Genomic DNA, 19,457 nt, shown 5'->3' on the forward strand with positions numbered 1-19,457 from the left:
TACTTCCCGGTTGCCCAGGCCGAGGAAGGGGGTTTGGTTGAGGTACCCCACCTTGAGCCTTCGACTCAAAAGTCTGACCCACAAGGCAGTGGGAGAATGTAGGGTTTTCTTTGGGGACCCTGCCCGGAGCCGATGACTCAATAGTCTGACCTACTCGGCTGCAAGGGGTTGGCCTAACCCGAGGGCGCAGGGAATAAGGCATTACTGTCTAATTCCTGATGCGGCTGCGCACAGCAGGTGCCTTTTGAGCAGCACCGGGCTCTTTGGCTTTAAAAGTATTTCGACCGTATTGGATAATGCGCCGGCGGTCACGGTCAACCGTTGGGCGATCGGGGTGTGCGGTTTTTGGGGCCGACCTTTTCTAACCCGTCCTTCCTCGGGGGAAGGCAGCATCGCTGCTTCCATAAGTATGGACTTGCTGGTCGCCTGGGGGAAACACCTTACTGCCTTCACACTCTTGTCGCAGAGGACAGTACGACTTTACCCCCAGACCGCCTCGTAGCACGATTACTCGTAGTACGGGGTCTGGCTGCTCCCCTTTGGCCTTTCTGGCATGGTTGCACCTTGTGGAACGAAGTTCCAGCCAGTGTAGCCCGCGGGATCATTGCAGCACTGAAGTCCGACCACCACGTCAAGGTGGCAGCTTTAGGTCGGGAAGTTAAGGAAGTTATCTTTGTCGATTTGCCCTCGACTAAAACACATGTCCTTTTATTTTTTTGAAGACGCAGTGTAACTCAGGGAGCTTGGATTTGCAAACGACCTCGGTATTCTATAGGCTTGATGGTTGTATAGCGAAAAACTTTGTGGAACGTTTTGCCGTGCGCTGCTCAGGATTGTCAGCTGACAACATTGTGCAGACTTCTTCAGGTTAAGAATGATTGTATTTTGCGCAGCATGGTTATTTGCCTCATTGGCGCTTCGCTTTCTACTTAAATCTATAATTTTCCTAGACGCTGCGATCGGCTTAACAAAACAATGAGGCTAATCCAAAAGTACCTTTGGAATGGAGCTGTTGTTACCACCGATTAATTGCAGTACATGCGGGCTTATGATGTCAGTGTATTCAGTTTAGAAACAATATTTTTTCCAAACCTTGGGATTGGTGACCGTCTTACCCCCCGGTGAGACTGGTATGTCTGCAACTATGCCAGATCTGGATTCCACATTGGATAGATGTGATATAGATATATCGAGTCACTCGAATCATTGGTATGCCCCATTGTTCGAAGTTATCAGAATACCGTTGCTAGGCCTCGATTGAAGCATCCCAGCAGGTTTGGGGCTGTATTTGAGACCACGTGGTCACTAAACTGAGCAGCAGGGTGCTGTTTATGATCATGTTTCTTTCAGGTATTGCGTCTTTCCCCTCCATCCTCTCGAACCATTGATATAGGCATTAGGTCGAAGACTTGCACTGTAAATATTTTTTTCAAATTTTCATTGCTCCAGTTAATCGTACTTTGCGGTGTCCGACGCAGACTGTGATATAAGCTTCGATGAGTTCCTTGAAAACTGCAGATAAATTGGATGGCTAAGGATATTGGAGACTAGCAGTGACATTCAGTCATCTGCCACGCATGACAGCTTAGTTTTTGTCTATAGAATCCGTGTTGGTTGTTGTCAAAGAAACTGGAAAACTACTGGGACCTGCTCTAAGGAACCGGCTTTTTATGACTCTTGAGGCATGAAAAAATACTATTATTATGTGTCCTCATCATTTCCTTTGAGTTGAGTTGCGATAGTGTCCGTATAAGAAAATTCCGGACTAGCAAAAAATCGGCATGAAACACATCTCCTTGTAGGAATGATTTACATTGGCATATATCCTGGACTAGACGAACAGTACCAAGAAAGCCGTATGTGCAGCAATCCCCCCCCCCTGAAGAATAAAAATCATGAAGCTTAACTGTGATTCTTTCCATCATTCGGGTTAGAAAACCCGTCTAAGTTGGGTCAGTTTGTCCAGCATTGGTGGTCACACTTATCCACCCATCTCTGAGCTTCGCTTATTGTCTTGTGGTCCGTGTCACTTACCCTTACTAGATCTATCTGCACCTGGTGGCATCGCACATGCCAGCAGCCGTGTTGTGACTGTAATGCTTCAATGCGTGGTGCAATATGCACGTGTTGAACAGCTATGGGATCGTGAGTCAACAAATGGTATCACTAATAGTGCTATTGCCTCAATGGTGCAGTCTGTGTTGGTGTTTTGTGCTGAAGAATCCCGTCACTAGACTAGACCAGAAGAGGTAAAATGCGGCATTCTACATGAATGGCTCACGGTAGTGCCTCAAAGGAACTGGGAAACGTGGCGCCGCAGAGTAACGCAGACCGAACTCTCCAGGTAGTTTCGATCTTACCTACCTAACACACGGCACTTTTCGGGTTCATTTGAACCCATTTCTCTAATTCCATTCAGTCTGTAGTCAACAAAAACAAATATCTTATTTTTTAACTTTTGTGACTTGTGAGTGTTAATTCCCCGAACCGCCCATAGTTTATCCTGCCATTTGATTCGCTTACTCAGTGCATAGCGTGTGTTCTTTCAAAATCAATGTCGCGAATGTATTCGGCCTTGAGTGGCCGTTTTATTCAACGTAAGCGGTGAGGAAGTTCGATAAAACTGCTAACATCCTCACCGAGGTAAACTTTGACAGGAAAATAAGTTGTAATGCCAACAGCGTCTTTTGTGTCGCAGGAAAATGATCTAGTTCAGTCTTGCCCCGATCTGAGGTCCTCACGCAGAATTAACCAGTTCGTTGCGCCGATTAGTGACCGAACGAAGTATCCACGAGAGATGCTTGTCCAGACACGGTTCTCAACAGCCCTCGTCACCCACGTACATTATGCGATCCTGCTGCGTAGATACCACTTCTATGAAGCGAACTAGAATGACGGTCCAGTTTTGTGGTGTGCATTGCCGTGTATCCATCCTTGCTTTTTGCTTAGTCAAATAATACCATGGTGATTCATAGCGCTGTCATTTGTAAATGTTTAGCTGGTTCGAAATAGACAATCTTCGTGGCTTTACCATTGGTCCAACCTTATCCGTCTTTTTTCAGTTCCATCATACAGTTCACAGACCATCTTGCCAGGGTCTGCTCATACGCATCTCTTTACCACGTGATTTCCTTATTTAACTGTGCTATCCTCCTCTCGCGTCGTATGTGGCAAGCCTATCCTTTAATCGTCAGCAAGTTTCTGTCTTATTTTGCTCAGCTCCAGAATGGAGCCCCGTGAGGGCACCTGGTTTCCGAAATCAAGGTCAAAACCATGACACTGATAGTAGCTATCCTTACTGCAATCACAGTGGTAATACTAGCTATAATAATAATGATACTTAGTAGTATGGCTAACTGGCATTCGATACGAACTCGCCTGTCAACAGTGGAGGGTTAGCTAGGTGATTGCGCATAATTACGACAGCAACACGGTTTGCTGGGATGTTCCACTGCCGGTGATGCTATGGATCCGATGTAAACCCGAGGGGACAAGGTCAACTGGCAAACTCGCAGCGTCATTTTGGTAAAGACTAGTTGGTGTAAGCTTCTGATTTGATTTCGAATGTTCCAAAGGAGCGCAATCGTCAGAAACAAGCAACATACTTAACTTCAGGTTAAGCAGGCTAGGAAGCGTTTTGAACAGATGGCTGTCTAGATGATGTTTAATGGGCGCACCATCTGGAGTTCGAAAGTCCTCCACGCATGTTGCATTTGTGCACAAATTAAATGATGCTGAAACTATATAACAAGCTTGTTCCACCCTCGTGGTGATGTTGAAATCTTTGGACGTAGTTCCACATGCTTGAGCATGTGAGAATGTAAATTGGGAGAATTGATAAATTTGTTTGGACGGTCCATCACGAATGTCCCACTGTGCTTCTCTGTTCACCGAATCAAAAAACGTGGAGTCCACAAATAGGAGACAGTTGTGTGACACTGTGTTTGTCTACATGATAACTTACTGGCCGGAAAGTTCGTGCTTCAAACCCAATCTCTGCATCTCAACCGCTTCTGTCTACACCTGCGCAACCCAACAGTATCTCGCTTCCTTCGGGTGGCACATCAGCTAGGTCCCCTAAGAGTGTCGAAGCTGACCGATTAATTATAATTATTGAGGGACGGCCTTGCCCGTGGAGGCATGGAGCAAGATCTAAATTCTCACTCCCAATACTGCTGCACACAGCAGGTGTCTTCTGAGTCGCGCCGGTCTATTGGTTTTTAGAAGGGTTTCGACCCTGTTGCTTAGTTCACCGCTGGTATTGAACAGCCGTCAGGCCATCAGACTTTGGTTTTTCAGGTCGACTCTTTGTGTCCCGTCCTCTCTCGGGGGAAGGCAGCATCACTTTTCCATTTTTGTGTCCCGTCCTTTCTCGGGGGAAGGCAGCATCACTTTTCCATAAATTTGGACAGTCTCACTGTCCTGGGGAAACACCTTAGTCAAAGCAGACAGTACAAATTGACGTCCAGGCAGCCACGTAATATTTCCCGTGCTACAAAGATTCGCTGCCCTTAGTTTGTCTGACCACCGTTGAACTTTCTATAGGATTAAGTCCAAAGGGACAAAACCTCCTGTCAGCATGGACTACAGGGCCATGGCAACACACAATCCGAACCAATACAAGGTAGTCGCTTGAAGTTGGGGATAAATGATAACAATGGCTATGATGACAGATTTTCCCTAAGTACGTAGCTTATCGTTCAAGTCACTTATGTGCTTAGTGTTTTCAGCTTATCCCTCTCCTGTCTTATCGAACCGGAGTTAAAATTAGGTGAAGTCTACTTGGCAGCATGGTCTCTAATGGACAGATTGCCTCTTTAGGGTGCTCGTATTGCTGAGAACTGCAGCGTTCTTATCATCCAACTGGATATTCTCGTTTCCTCAATTGAAACTTCTCGTAATGACGCCAATCTGTTCATGGTCACAGAACACGACTTGTCGATCGCGTTGCCGTGTCCATCCGACAGTGTTGTATTCGTTCAAGGGAGTTTAGTGCTTACAGCACTTACGAATAAATTGACCCAAATTATTGCGTCTTATTGCGTTTTCACTATCCTTTTGTCGTGCTAACTTATCTGATCTTGATGGCGAGTATCTAGACATAATTCCACACAATAATGTAGCACCGCGATTAATTCACTTCTGTCCGTATAGTTTTGTTTGAAACCGATATCTTCTGATAGACTAACTCCGGAGTCCTAAAATAGACCACTCTAGGTACCCAAAGCGCGAGTCCTCTCCTAACAAGGATCAGGAGGCAACACTGTTGCCCCGGAGTTTCTTACGTTCTGACACCAAACACTTACCTGACTACTAACCTTGCAGGCAAGTTGTTTTCTTGAACCGGTTGGAGGTTTCGAGACGTCATTCTCTTCCGCAGGTCACTGCTAAAGGAAAAGGAGTGAACTGGACACAGGTTCTTAGGTCAGCCCGGAAAATGCGAAGTGACTTATGCCATCGTTCAACGGAGACCACCATATGCACCGTTAAGCCTCCGTCGGCCTACGATTTAAACGAAATTCCGTCATATTTCAACTTTTTCTCTTTCTTCCATTGCCTTCCATGATTGTTCTTGATTATCTATTTTACTACTCTACGTTTTACTTGCACATCTGTCGGCAATACTGTCTCACCCGATTGGTGTCCCCGTTAGCGTGCCATCTACTCCGACAAAATCCTGTTTTCAGGTCAGTCTTACAGCCACAGTAAGTACAGTTGAATTCGAAACCACACCTGTCTGTGCTTTGCTGCTCTTCGTTGCTTCTTTGCTTCAATTATGTGGTTACCCAGCCTTTCAGGCATCGGTGTGTTCACAGCTGATTTTAGTTAATGCTTTCCCGTTCTTGAATTAGCGATACTGGTGATGTTTGTGTTGTGTAGCTTTATCTTCCTTTGTCACAATCTGACTGATGGCTCGGTACAAAAACAGCAACTTCGGCTGTGCGACAATATCCCCTGCTGGCTTGCAGCCTAATGTACCTTTTCTGTTTCGTTCAAACCCGTCCGATATTTGTACAGTTTTGCGACCCGCATAACTTCCTTGTTTCGTTGCAGTCAGTGATGTTTCTCATGTATTCCCATTTGTTGGAATTACAGTCCACTTGAAATTTTCCTAGGTATGCAGCAATGCTCAATGATTCTTTTATTTCAACCGTCCCCAGATTTTTCTGGAGAAAATTTCTAAACACTCTGGGAAGTGTGAGAGGTTGTGTTCCTAAATGAATGTATTTGGCTGACTGGAACCTTTGGTCAGGTGACTGCATTGACTATAATCTAATTAACTATATGGATTGCTTGGTGTGTGGTTGATCAAATACTGCGTAGAAACACTAATGTCAAATTTTCATACTGGAAACTGCTCACAAGATGGCTGAACGCCCTTCGACATTCCACAACCGGTTTCGCCCTTCTTGGGTATTCACAGTCCCCTAGTTTCCGTCAATTCTTATGTTCTACTCAAACTCAATTTGAGCTGATTTCGACAAATACACTCATTTACACATTAATTTTACTTTCACTGTATAGTGTCAAGCTTTCTTATTAAGTCATTGAATGGTTAGATTGGGTCATAATCTCGTCTGGGCCAAAAAAACGTTCAGCTGTAGCTCCCTTTCGGTGCCTAGCTGCCATGCCACCCGAAGGTAGCACGAGGGCTGGGATACTGCCAGGTTGCCCAAGCCTAGACAGGGGAAGTCGAGAGGCGGAGGTCGGATTCGAACCACGGACCTTCCAGTCAGTAAATTCGCGCTCTTACCACTTGGGCCATCTCTCCTCAGTAGTTGCCTGGTCCTTTAATCATAAGGTCTTCTGATCGATCCGTTCCTGAATGCTTTATGGCATTCGCAGGCGTTTGGGGTAAAGCTCTTACGTACCCTGCAAATATGTTGAAACTTAGACTTTTAGCGAGATACTATGTTGATTTGACCCCGGTCTTACAACGTATGCATGTTGCTCTTCTGTTCTGTGCATTATGTGGTCTATCGAGGGACCCTGCGCTCGTGTGTACACAGATCGGTGTAATCCATTTATTTTACTTTTGTTGAATTCAATTGTAATGCGTTGTTGCGTTACGCTGTCTTGTCGCTGCGCTCTTGGGTTTAAGCTAGGTTTGCTCTGACTGTTCTTGTCAAGTTGTCAATAGGCAATTTACGCAACTGGATGTATAACTTCCTGCAAAATGCCTGGTAACTTCAAGCAAAAATCATCAAATGAAGTTCGGGAACTGGGTAGCTAAGCACTGGAGATGATAGCTTTCACGCACGAGTGACACTGACTGTGCGACTGGGTCATTTCTGCCAGTGTCATTAGCCGTTGGTGAGTTGGGTCCAAGAGAAGCGGCAGCTGTCCATCCGATTCAGTTTACTGGTTAGGGTTCTCATACTTCGTTGCCAGATCATACACTGTCTACCGCTTGGTCGATTCCACTCACCGCAGGCTGCGCGAAACGAGCTTTGCGAGGCAGACGGTTCCGTGGCATGTGGATTACTTCTTCTAACCAACGTAACCTCATCATCCGACATACCTCGGCATGGTTGATCCGGTGTTCCCACCAGACCCCATCAATGCTTCGGAGACAACGATGGTCAAACATTGACATCTTTCTTGTGCCCACTACGCATAGAGGCCACGTTTATGATCCACAGATCAGGATGGCTCGTATTTCCCCAGTGTGAAATCTGCCCTTGACATACAAGCTGACTTCACGATGGTGCCATAGGTTTCGGAGATTCGCAGAAGTTGCCCTGGTCTTCCCGATTCGAGAAGTAATCTCGCCTCCAGCCAGTCCACCGAAACTAATACAACTACTTAGACAAACAAATTTATCTACTACGTCGATTGGCTCGCCTGCAAGCATGAAGCGTGGGTTTGATCCCACTCAGTCTTGTAACAGTGCTTTGCAGGTATGGGGCTCATACCAAACCGTGCGATAGAGTTATTTAGGATTATCTAAAATGGTTTGCTTTTTTGAAGGATCTGAACTAAGGAACGTAATATCGTTCGTCCACTCACTGTCTATGAGCGAACTTTCCGGGAGCATTTTGACTCCTGGGGTTTCAGAGGCAGGCAGAGAAATTTCAAGCTTGCGTCAGTGACAAAGTTGAAGAGGAAAGGTGAGAGAGGAGGCAGCCTTGTCTCGCACCACCAGACTTGGTGAACTCAGGCAAAAGCTTGCTGTGTACCTGTACGCGCCCACAGGAGTTCGCATAACAGTGTCCTTATAATGAACACAAACTTGGAAGGGACACTTTTGATTGCCAGACTGCCAAAGTTTCTGCCGATCGACAGTCAAAGGCCGCTTTCAGGTCAAGAAAAACGACCAACGTGGAACTTCTGAAATGTTGATGCGGTTCAAGAACTTGTCTCAAGTTACAGATGTGGTCGAATCATCTTGGGTCAGTGTGAAATTCAGCCTGATTTTTACGAATTCGTCTCTCCTGATAATTGATCAACGTGGGGTCACAATCGAGGAGCTCCATCCCATTGACATTTTGTTTTCGTTCCAAGCATTCAGTTCGGTCGTCAGACTGTTCATCAGGACCTCACCATTTTCATTGAAGAGTATGGGGTTCAGGCCGTTTCGCGTTAAATTAATCGTATTTCACGCTCTATTTCTGTCATTGGCACCGAGCTGGTGTCAGTGTTCCATTCAGACCCGCTAGGTCCTTCCAGTGGTTTTGTTGAACAAGACCAGCTGAACTGTTTCTTGAAGTGTTCAACACATCGCTCAAGACGATTCTGTTGTCCATATTTTTCACAAAACGTTTTCGCTAATATTTGTCTTCATTTGGCAGGCCGATCGAACCAGCTGAAATAGGGTGCGGCTGTTGCTTTCAGCGAAAGCCTTTTCCGTCACCGGGGTTTTTGCAGTACACCAGTGCTCTCTGTCATTCGTCAAGTTCTTGAGTATCCGCCGTTCGAGGGATCTGAGTGCCCCACCATATTCGCTAGTTGCTGGTATAGCATTTCTGGCAGCAATAAGACCTGTGATCTCGATGATATTCAATCTTCACATAGTCGAGTCGGATGATTTGGACAGACAGTTCTGGAAGCTAAGAGCATGGCTTCTATAATTCGATTCTATTCAATCTCCGAGCGATCTTTGTCATCCGCATGACCATGCGTTTCATTAACCTTCTAGCCAGATCAGCTCGATACTCTTGAGCTACCGAAGCTGGTTTTGCTTTTGGACGCATATTGCCGATCGAAAGCGAAGTGATAACCGGGCCCGCACAGTGGCATAATCAGAGTCCAGTTGCTCATCCTAGAAGGAACGGCAATCATTGATCGAGACTGTTCGTCGGTAACTGATAGCCAAACGGTCCAATTGAGTCCATGACTGACTTTCGCTCATTGGCCGCTCAATACACACCATGTACCTTTGGTGGTTCTTTTGCCGAAAAGTTTTAGACCCAGACCTGAGTTGAGACATTACCGCTGTTACAATTGGTGAACGGGAACCCATGAATTTAATCATCTCCGAGGTTCGTGGCAGCAGCAACAAGAGCGGTTTTAAACAAGCACAAATGGAAATCCCTCTGTACTCCTTGTATAGACCGCCTAAGAGGACCAAGAGGAAGTGATCTCGTGTTAGAGAACTTCACCACTGAGCTCTGTTTGCAGCATCAGCAAACGGGTCTCTCAAGAGGGTGCAGAGCAAGTGAATGAGCAAGCTTATCCCATGTAGTATGCAGTTTTGTCATTGTCGTCCTCACCACCATCGTCATACACACTGATATTGTACTTCCAGGCCACACCGCTTGCTATGATTTCTCTGTCCTTTTTTATTCTTTTAATACGTTGCAATGACTATTATTTAGCTCCTGCTTTTTGCCACCGAACTACCATATAAAGAACACAAGTTCGAAAAAGTAAAGTATACAGAGAAGGGACCCGGTGCTAGCCCATCGTAATCTTAGAAAACCGGAAACAGACAGCACGAACGCTACTGGCGTTGGTTAGTCTTCGTATTCTGCCATACCTCTAATCAAACGAAGATAGACGAACAGGAACCGAATCATAGAGGGCGTACCGCACAAAGGGCACCCGAACTTTCGTTAGTCTTCTTCATACCCTTCCATCAAGTTGTGCGTTTTCCACCTCGCTGTTTGTGTCACGAAGTATGGCGCTCATGGCATGCTTGAGTCGTGACGGTTTGTCGCACTCAGTAATCTTGGCGATTAAATTCCACGCCTCTCAACTAAATATTCGCCTTTAATTACTCTCTAGATATTCGTTGATGCTGCGCATCACTAGCAGAGATTGTGAGACCTAAAGAGCCTTCAGATTGCTGCAATATTCATGAAGTCTAATTTTTTTCCAGGTTTGATGGGCGTTTCCCGGTTTAGTTCAACATTTTGGGTTGTGTGCAACAGGACTGTAACCGCTTGTGTCACCTAAACACTCGTGTCCAAACGTTTTCTCTGAATAATACGTTGATGACTGAATGACGCTATAGATTTCGTCAAATACGGCAGGGTTGCAGGCTTTACTCGACTTAGCATATGATTTCTCGACCATTTGACTGCTACACCTGTGGGTTCATAGATTGTACGTGAAACAAACACCTTTTAACCCCGAAGGACTGTCAGTGGATGAATAAAAAGCAGATGGTTAGCCCGGTCTAAATGCAAAATAGCAGGCAATCGTTAATGGTTGGAAAAGGCTATGGTTAACCGTTCTTCGTGAACTGACTTACGAAGGGCGGTTTTTCGCACATCGCAATTTCGAAGCCTGATTGAATTTTATAACAGACTACCTCCATATTTATGTTGTCACAATACTGGTTTCTCGTTATTCGAACCTTAACGGTGATTCTGTTTTTAACCGGTTGCAACCACCCACAACATTTTGTAATAGGCGGTTTAATGACTGATTGCCCAAGCCTCGTATTATGCTGATAGTCTCGAAGCCCATACTCATGCTACTCTGATTATGACTTCGGAAGCTAACACCAATGCCTGTCCAACTCGGTAAGCAGCCACACAATATGGTGCTTTCTCACCTTAGACATTGTTTTCCTTCCGTAGTTTGCTCGAGGGTTTCGCATTCTATTCGGGATACTGGAATTCTTGTCTTAACCATTGAACAATGGATTGTTATTTCTGTCTCATTCAGGAGGCGGCGAGGAACGCTTCCAACTCACCACAAGAACTAAATGAACAATCTCCGGTCACCGATCAACCGGGATCCTTCCCAGCTACCCCAGTTGGCTTCAATGCAGCATCCACGTTGGTTAATGACGTCCAAAAGGATTAGCTCAACATTCCTTCATCCACCCACCCACCTTCCAGGGGCTTTCTACAATAGGCCTGTATGCAATCACTCCTCTCTTCTCTTGGACCAGTCTCTGAAGCATATTCACAGTGGTTCATACGGAATGCCTTTTTATTGCACGGAACAGCAATCCTCAAACTGGAGCTCTTCTAGCTGTGAACTCCTGACTCATTTTACTGCCCTACTTATGACGTACTGTTTTTTTCTCTCTTCTGATTGTGGTTTATCCAACGACTCCTATCGGCCTGGACTTTCTGGCTCATGTTTGCAATCTTCCATCCCGGTATAATTTGTTAGGATCCTTCTCTTCCTCAGATTTCCCATAATAGTATCCACTGTGCATCCACATTCTACGCCCACCTGTCGTAACTGTTCGACCGAAAAATGGACCCGATAATTCTGGGGCTTTTTGCGCCCTCAGTTGGAAGAAACTAGGGGGCCGATCTCTTTTGGACATCATGGAAGATGTTTCTGGCTTTCACTATTTTCTACTCTGAGCGAATCGTATTTTCTCCCTCTACCACACATTTGTTTGTTGCTGTGTTTACACATGATTCCTTCCCTTGAGTCACGTCTCGGCCCAGGTTGCTCCCTCTCAATTGTGTACACATGTGCACGCACGACCATGCATTACATACAAGACGCGCTCGCAAAGTCACATCTGCATTACATGCCACTCGTTACCTGAACGGCATGTAGAAAAAAGGTAACCCTCATCAGTTTGCAGTTCCCACGTTGAGCAATGCACACTTTCGTGAAATGACAAGTATGGATCACGTTCACTGCGGTGGATGACAGTGAATTCCAGATTGCCCGTGAAAGTTTCTGGCCTTGACAGTAACTAATACTTAAAGTTTAGTAAAGGTGGTGAGGCAGATGAACGAAAAGTGCAAACAGCATGAATGCATAATGTTGATTCACGAAATCCCCCGAAGAAGGCTCTTTGTTGTGTGGTCCAAAGCCACACGTGCACCTCGACCTTCAGATCTAGGAGACTGATGGCCCCGCCCAGTGGCGTGTAACCTCGTGACATAACCTTTAAGGGCTCCAATATCCTTTACAAGAACATACATCCTGGAAAAAAGAACTGATTATCTGATAGCGAATGTGCAAAAGTAGTTTCAATTTCCAAATATATCCAAGCCTACCATCTCTAGGGTGTTTCCATTTCGTGATCATATGTTAGTCTGAAGTTGAAATTTCGGTATAACTAATGGTTCTAGACTTGCAGCCTCGCTATCAGCAAAACAGGAACAGCGAACACAGTTCATGACCAATGCAAAAACACTGCTTTCATGTTGCCTCTATGAGGTAGACTCTCATGAAACCCGAGGATTACGCTAATCTAGTTTTAGTACACCGGCCTGAGAGTTACAACCAATATATATGACAGTGAAGCAATCGTGTTTACTGCTTGATTATTTCTTTGAATGATGGTGCTTATCCAACCACGTCAAATTTCAGGAGCACATGAATTGTGAGACTAGTTGCTTTGGTTTCTTTATGGCTTACAGCTCTAGTTAACGTAAGCGAAGCTGCTACAAATTATACTAAACGTTCGAACGAAGGGTTTGAGAAGATTCTGGCAACTGATCTTCCCGCCGGTTCTCAGCTCCTGTAGGTTAGTACTAATAGAGTTCAACACCGTACTATACATCGTGGACAATTCAGTTGCTTGGTCCGATCGGTTCATAAACATAGGAAGTATGCCCATTTTGACGTGATCATAAAAATACCGTCGGTATTATCCCTTCAACGATTGAGGCTAAATGCATGGCATTAACAGAGTCCTTCCTGGACACTTGAATTCGATGCTTAACAATTTGTGTGACGAGTTTTGAATCAGATAGTCACCACAAGGGCTGTAGATTTGTTGGCTGAGAAAGCAGAAACTCAATAGACAGTCGTAACCTGACACGCCATTGAGTGGATCATAACCAAGAATATTGACAAATTTACCGAAAAGCAAATCGATGGTGGGACATATCGACCGGAAACATGGGATTTCGCGCTCTAGCTCTGATGAAATGGGTTGCGGTAAGAAAATGGTTAAGAATTACTGGAAATACTCATAAGATCGTACTCGTAATCAGGTCCTCTCCTGAAGACACCACATATATGTACAAATGGAGCGCCGAAGAATATCTGAAGCTATCCCAGGTGTGGATGGAAATGCAAGCTGCTAGATGAGATTGAGCTGACTCGTCCCCAGGTTCCTCGTGTGCTTTGACTATTTTTCTGGTTTCTCACAAATTCCGCCCACACATTTTATTCCGCGTTTTCGATAGTTCTACCTCCATGGATTGGGACTGCAGTGCAAATCATGGCTTTAGTTTATTTGGATGGTTTCCCAGGTATAATTCTGATTAACCTAATTACATGTGGCCACCTACTGGGATGCTGAGCCTCAAGTTGTTCCACAGCGAATCAGACGTGCAATGAGTTGTTTAGAGAATAAAGTGGTTTGCGGCAACTTAGCTGACGTTCTGTTCGCCTGTGCTGAACTGACTGCGGAAATTACTACAATATCTTTGTGACTGGTTTCTCATAAGCCGATAACTCTATGTCGTTCACTCGTTTGTCATGTCGCTCAATATTATTGGCCGCTGGCGCTTTATGGTGAGCTCCTGCATTGTTGTCGTGTGTATCTGAATAAAGGAGAATCTCGGGTAATTGATGCGGAGTGTAGTATGTTGTGACTGCACAACCGACTTTTGAGTGAGTATCATCTCATACGAGTTATCATATAGAGGGCAAACGAACTGAAAGTGCAGAAGTGAATTCTCTCCAGCTTGTGAGCATTTGTAAGACGCAGACATAATAGTGTTTGGGTTCACGAGAACTGATAACATACGGCCTAATTTTGAGCATGTAGTTTGTATGTAAAGATCTGGATATCTGATTTTGCCAGTGAATGGTAAGAACAGAGTACACCCTAGAAATAAGCCTTGCGCCGAAACCGGTGCATCTGTTCCTGTATTTGGGGCCTCAATCGGAAACTCACCGTAAGCAAGCTAATGGGTTAGCTGAACTTCCTCGCTTTAGTAGGTCTTCGATTTTATCAATTACCTGCATGCAATGAGGGTAACATGTTGAATAGCGAGGATAAACTGAGTGTTTTGAATGGCAGAATCAGTGTGAGCATAGGTACCTGAAGTAGTAACTCAATGGGTCGAGAAAACGTTTTTCGTTCAGTCTAGTTCAGTTCGTTTATTCTGGTCACCACAACTTCCATTTAGTAACTGACAAAAAAGTAATCAATACACACCGATGGCGTGTGGCAAACCAACCAAGGGGGCGCCACTAATTTTTTCAATGTAGTCTTAATGATGAGTCAGTGCATCGGTTGAATGAGTCATCAGCTTTTCAACATAACGGACGGTGTTTAGTACGTAAAAGACCGCTCGTCGGACCTCGTTTACCTCTTTCGCACATCACAGCTTGCTTACCCGGTACATCCTACCTCATCTGCGAACAGCCTGTGTAGGTGAGTCGCATACCAAAAAACCACTTCCAAATACCATATAGCTTAGTTCAACACTGGTAAAACAGTGCTCTCAGGAAGTGCCGATTTAGACGTAATACACTACTCATAAGGTTGCTGAAAATTCTTCGACAGCCCACAACCGGTTGCACCCTTCTTGAGGCTCATCAGTTCCGTCAACCCTATGCTCTAGTTGAACCTAAATGGTACGAAATTAGTGAAGTACACCCGTTTGCAAACATCATAAACGAGAAATTCAGCTGGGTTCCGGGTGAGTATCTCGCAAAACCAAATTTGTTTGCAAATGAGTGTGCTTCGTCAAAGTACCGCTTTCTCTTGCTTCTTATCATGGCCTGAGTAGGAACTGTCTATTAATAACGTTGACACTTCAGTGAAGTTATATGTGAAGTCAGTGCCTTTTTTATCTCATTGAGGGGTAGAGTGCTTCCGCCTTTTCATTCGAATGAATGTAGAGTGAACAGCTATACTTAATTACGATCGGAAATTCCTTTTTCATGTGAAAGTCGCTAGCTTTACTTGACTAATCCGTTGTCATTGAAAGCATGCATCTTGTGGGATTACTTCCGGGCAATCTGCTTCGCTCATTTCGCTCTACTTAGTATTGCTTTTATTGGTGGTTGCATTCCGGACCCTGGCTTCGCTCCTCTGGCCAAATTAGTACATCCGGAACTCATCCAGGTCTAAAACAAGTTTACCCCGTCTACATTTTCTTGTCAAAATATGAGCCACTGAGAAAGATTGCTTCATCCTGATCGAAGCCCTCTTCCTTTCACACCACTCTTTTGAACGGTCTTTCTTTGGTCCGGGCACGAATATTACCCCCAGATAAGGAGTCATGGACTCGAGTGTTTCCCCCATTAGAACTCAGACGCATCGATCATACATCAGAAATCTCGCCTTTTCAAACGCGGTATTTAAAACTGCATCCAAATCACCCTGGTGGAGTAGTGTAACACTCTGGCCTTACGTGCCAGATATTCGAGATTTGAGTCAAGGATAAATAATACTAGTGAGCTCAAATACGATCATAAATCGAATCCAAAGCTTCGACACTTGGGTATGCAATTAACAGAATAGTCGCATTAAGTTAGGACTGTTCAAACGAGAACGATGAGACCCTACAACCGCACGCAACCGTCTGTTTGCACGTCACTGATTGCTTGCTTCAGTTTTGAACCCATGAACTGAGATCCCACCTATGCATGGCAACGGCCTGTCACAGTATATGATAGCCATCATGCATGCATCACCGTTGAGAAGCTCAAAACAGTCTCTCTGGGGTAACCTGTTTATGAAACGTCACTGATTTGCTCACAATGTGTGCATTCAAACTGTTAGTTATTAGTGTTCACAGGCATGACAACTGCGTTGTAAACGCTAGTCACCATTCGGGGAAATAGTACGCAGTTTGATGAAGGTTCATCAGTCGAAATATTATGTAGTACTCACCTTGTTTAGCATGTCTTAGTTTGCACGATAGTTCAGTCGTCTGCCTTTTCTCAAAAGATCGGATTTTGTGAACATTTCGTGCAACTAGATTGGAGGTGTTTCTCACAACTTAACCCCTTGCCGAGTTATAGAAGCGCTTCAAGTCCATCCTTCATGTACTGGATAAAAGGTCACTTATCCCTCCCATTGGTACCATGCTTATATCAAGAAGGCTAAACTAGATGTTGCACACACAACTCAGTCCTCGGATATCCTTTCAAATTTCCCTTTTTTGGATTCATTTGGCCGTAATAGGAAAAATCTCTACAAACCGGTCTTTCGGATACGTTTTTGGTGTAGACGAAAGAATTACGCCTGTTGGCTTAAAGCATTCAGATTGATCGAAGTGAACAACCGACTAAACCGCTTGATCGTAGAAGTTCGCACACTGGTGGAAATGGGCTACCTGCAGACATCGGCAGTGAAGTTATCCACCAGAATGTTTACATTCTGGTTCAGGTTAGGTGCAACCTTAACAGGGGCGGTAACTATAGAGGAAAATGTCGGTAGCTCAGGTAGCGTAGATGGTGGTCGTTGGCTTGTTCGCTGAGCTGAGCTGAGCAATTTGATTGCAAACGTTTCATCACCAACCGAGGTGACATCATCAGTACGTTATTGTGCAGCGTAGTAGTGCGTGGCGGTGGGTTGGTGGTTGTGCACAACCACCAGAGGCGGTAACATTATCACATACAGGACGTAAGTGATGTAGTTCCACCTGCCCTCAATAGCTTCCATCGCTTCTCCCCAAAAAATAACTGCTTACTTTTGCAACGCAAACCTCGTTTCTTCCGCATATGCCATTCCTCAGTGCTAACACTTTCAACTTGCTCTCACTTACTGACTCCACACTAAATCCCTGTTTAAGACGGTGATTTTATCAATTCAGTTGTTTCCGTGTCAAATGCCTTGGGTTTTTGACATCATACAGGCACCAACTTGACTCTTTACCCGAGTTGACTAGTAAAGACGCTGTCATACACAGGCATCTTATCATTTGCTTGTCTGAGAAGAAAAACCGTCTTTTCATAGAGAATGTTCCTCGGATGCCTTGTGCAAAAAACTGTTCACCAGTGTCAATCAAGTGAGAGATATGCTTCCATTCACTCCTTTTTTCTATTTTTAACGACCGAAACCATTCGGCATATTGGGCACATTTGATCAGCGTTTCCTATTTGTGTTAATCTGTGTTTTCCTGCAAAGACCCTTTCCATAAAAGCTTATTGGTTTTTGTTGTTCTCTTTCAATCAAATTTGGACGGTGGAAGGAAAAGTTTGTTAGATAGGGAATCAAACGGACACAGCCACCAGACCATCGCTACGCTCCACACGATCCCTAACAACGCACTGTCACCTCGATTACTGATGGAACGTTTGCAATCGAATTGCTCAGCCCAGCGAACAAACCAACGACAATCAAACGAAGTTTAAGTAGCTAATGAGAAGACTACTCAACTGTCTGAATGAAATATACGTCCAAACGCGACTTAAAAGCAACACTTTTCCGCAGGTGAATGAAATATACACTCAGAAGCTACCTGGTAACAACAAATGACGCGAGATGTGGAATAACTTGAAGAAGGCATGAGGATCCAGTCTTAAACGCTGTCTGCTTGACAGCGACCCAGATAGAATTAACCGCAAACTCATTGGCACAGCTAGCCAGTCCGCTGTTGCCGACTGCTTCGAAGAGCCTAGCCATTGAGAATAACACCATATCCAAACAACTTACTGAACTCAGGTCTGGACGTGTGAGTCGTTCTGATCTCTGGTCACCCACGCTACTCAGCCAACACTAACATTCTCACCATACTAATGACAGCGTTGTTCAACCAGTATACCTATGCTACGAAGACTGCTGATTGTCGTGACGTGGGAGGAGTGAGTCGTTACCCAATAGATTTTGTCAGCTTGCACAATCCGAGCTAAACTTCTATTAGTTCTGAATTTCGGGATGATAGGATTCTCATAACAGAACAAGGCAGAATCGTCTAGTCTAGAGAACTAGAGAGACTAATTTTACTGGACACCGTAACTGTGGATTCTTCCAGAATAAATGTTTTCGCTAAATGTACTTATGTTTCTTGTTGATTTCAACCGTTCATTTCAAAATAATCTACGTGCATACGCGGTTAATATGTTCTGACGTACAAATGGTTGACCAGTGGTTAACTGAGCAGTCTCTATGGTCCATAATGATCAAAATTAAAATGAGCACCAAATGCCAGTTCCATTAATACGAAGAACCGTTCCACATTAATGTACCAGGAAGCTTTTGACATGCCATTCTTCACTGAATAAAGCTTGTGGCTGTCTAGACGTAGTACATTACTCGTAAGGTTGCTGAAAATTCTTCGACAGCCCACGACCGGTTTCTCCCCTTCTGAACCTTCATATTTTAGAGATTCAGCTTGATTCAGTTGGGTCTCTTTGCAAACCCGAATTTGTGTGCAAATGAGAGTATTGGCCGAGGGCTTGTGGCTCTTTTAGGAGATAGGGCAGGGTTTTCGCCTACCAGTCGGCAGTTTTTGTGTTAGTGCGCGTTGCAGGAAAAATAGTCAAACCTACTTTCTTTGTGAAACATCATCTACGTAAAGAAGCCTGTTATTTTGAGTCTACTAAACCAAAAGCTCTTTGTTTTAAAATCATGTGAGACGGAAGAATGTGGTGCCAAACATTTGGTTTAACTTTATCGTTGGTTTACCCTTTCGGTCAGTCATTCTGGTGTACAAATCCGTTGGCTTATGAATAGACACACCGAAGCACTGGAAACGGTGAGCGATAACTTCACTCCCTGGTAACTTTCCTGCGTTTGACATGAGTAAACGTACACCAAAGCAATAGTGAAGCGTCTTAAAGGATTCCATATGACATCTTCAGTAAAACACGGGGTTTGACATCATCTCCATTCTAGTTAGTCCAAGAGCTTCATGCACTTAGAAGCGAATTTTTAAAATGCAAAACTACAGCAAAGTTTGGAAGGCATAAGGGTTCGTGGATTTGAATGAGACTATTATCTGTGTGCGCCGTCTCGATTACATTATATTTAGTTAAGCAAACCAGAATTCCAAACCCAATGACTCGTTTCTTTTTGGTCAACATGTGGTTCTCGAATCCCCGGAAGTCGGTCTAAAACATCACTATGACAGACATTTCCAGATACTATGTGAGTCAGCGGGATATCTTAAATTTTC

General features: G+C 44.5%; 1 protein-coding gene across 1 annotated transcript in view; it reads left to right on the plus strand.

Moving 5' to 3' along the window:
• T265_01420 (hypothetical protein) overlaps positions 1-11,931 on the plus strand; it is a gene marked incomplete at both ends in the record, with an annotated part of 49,662 nt that extends 37,731 nt beyond the window's left edge. The window contains one exon of the mRNA XM_009165446.1: positions 11,116-11,931. Coding sequence (XP_009163710.1) covers positions 11,116-11,256 — 141 coding nt within the window. The remainder of the gene's footprint in view (positions 1-11,115) is intronic.
• Positions 11,932-19,457: the final 7,526 nt, after the last annotated feature.

Source organism: Opisthorchis viverrini, assembly GCF_000715545.1.
Source record: "Opisthorchis viverrini unplaced genomic scaffold opera_v5_15, whole genome shotgun sequence".
Lineage (NCBI taxonomy): Eukaryota > Metazoa > Platyhelminthes > Trematoda > Opisthorchiida > Opisthorchiidae > Opisthorchis > Opisthorchis viverrini.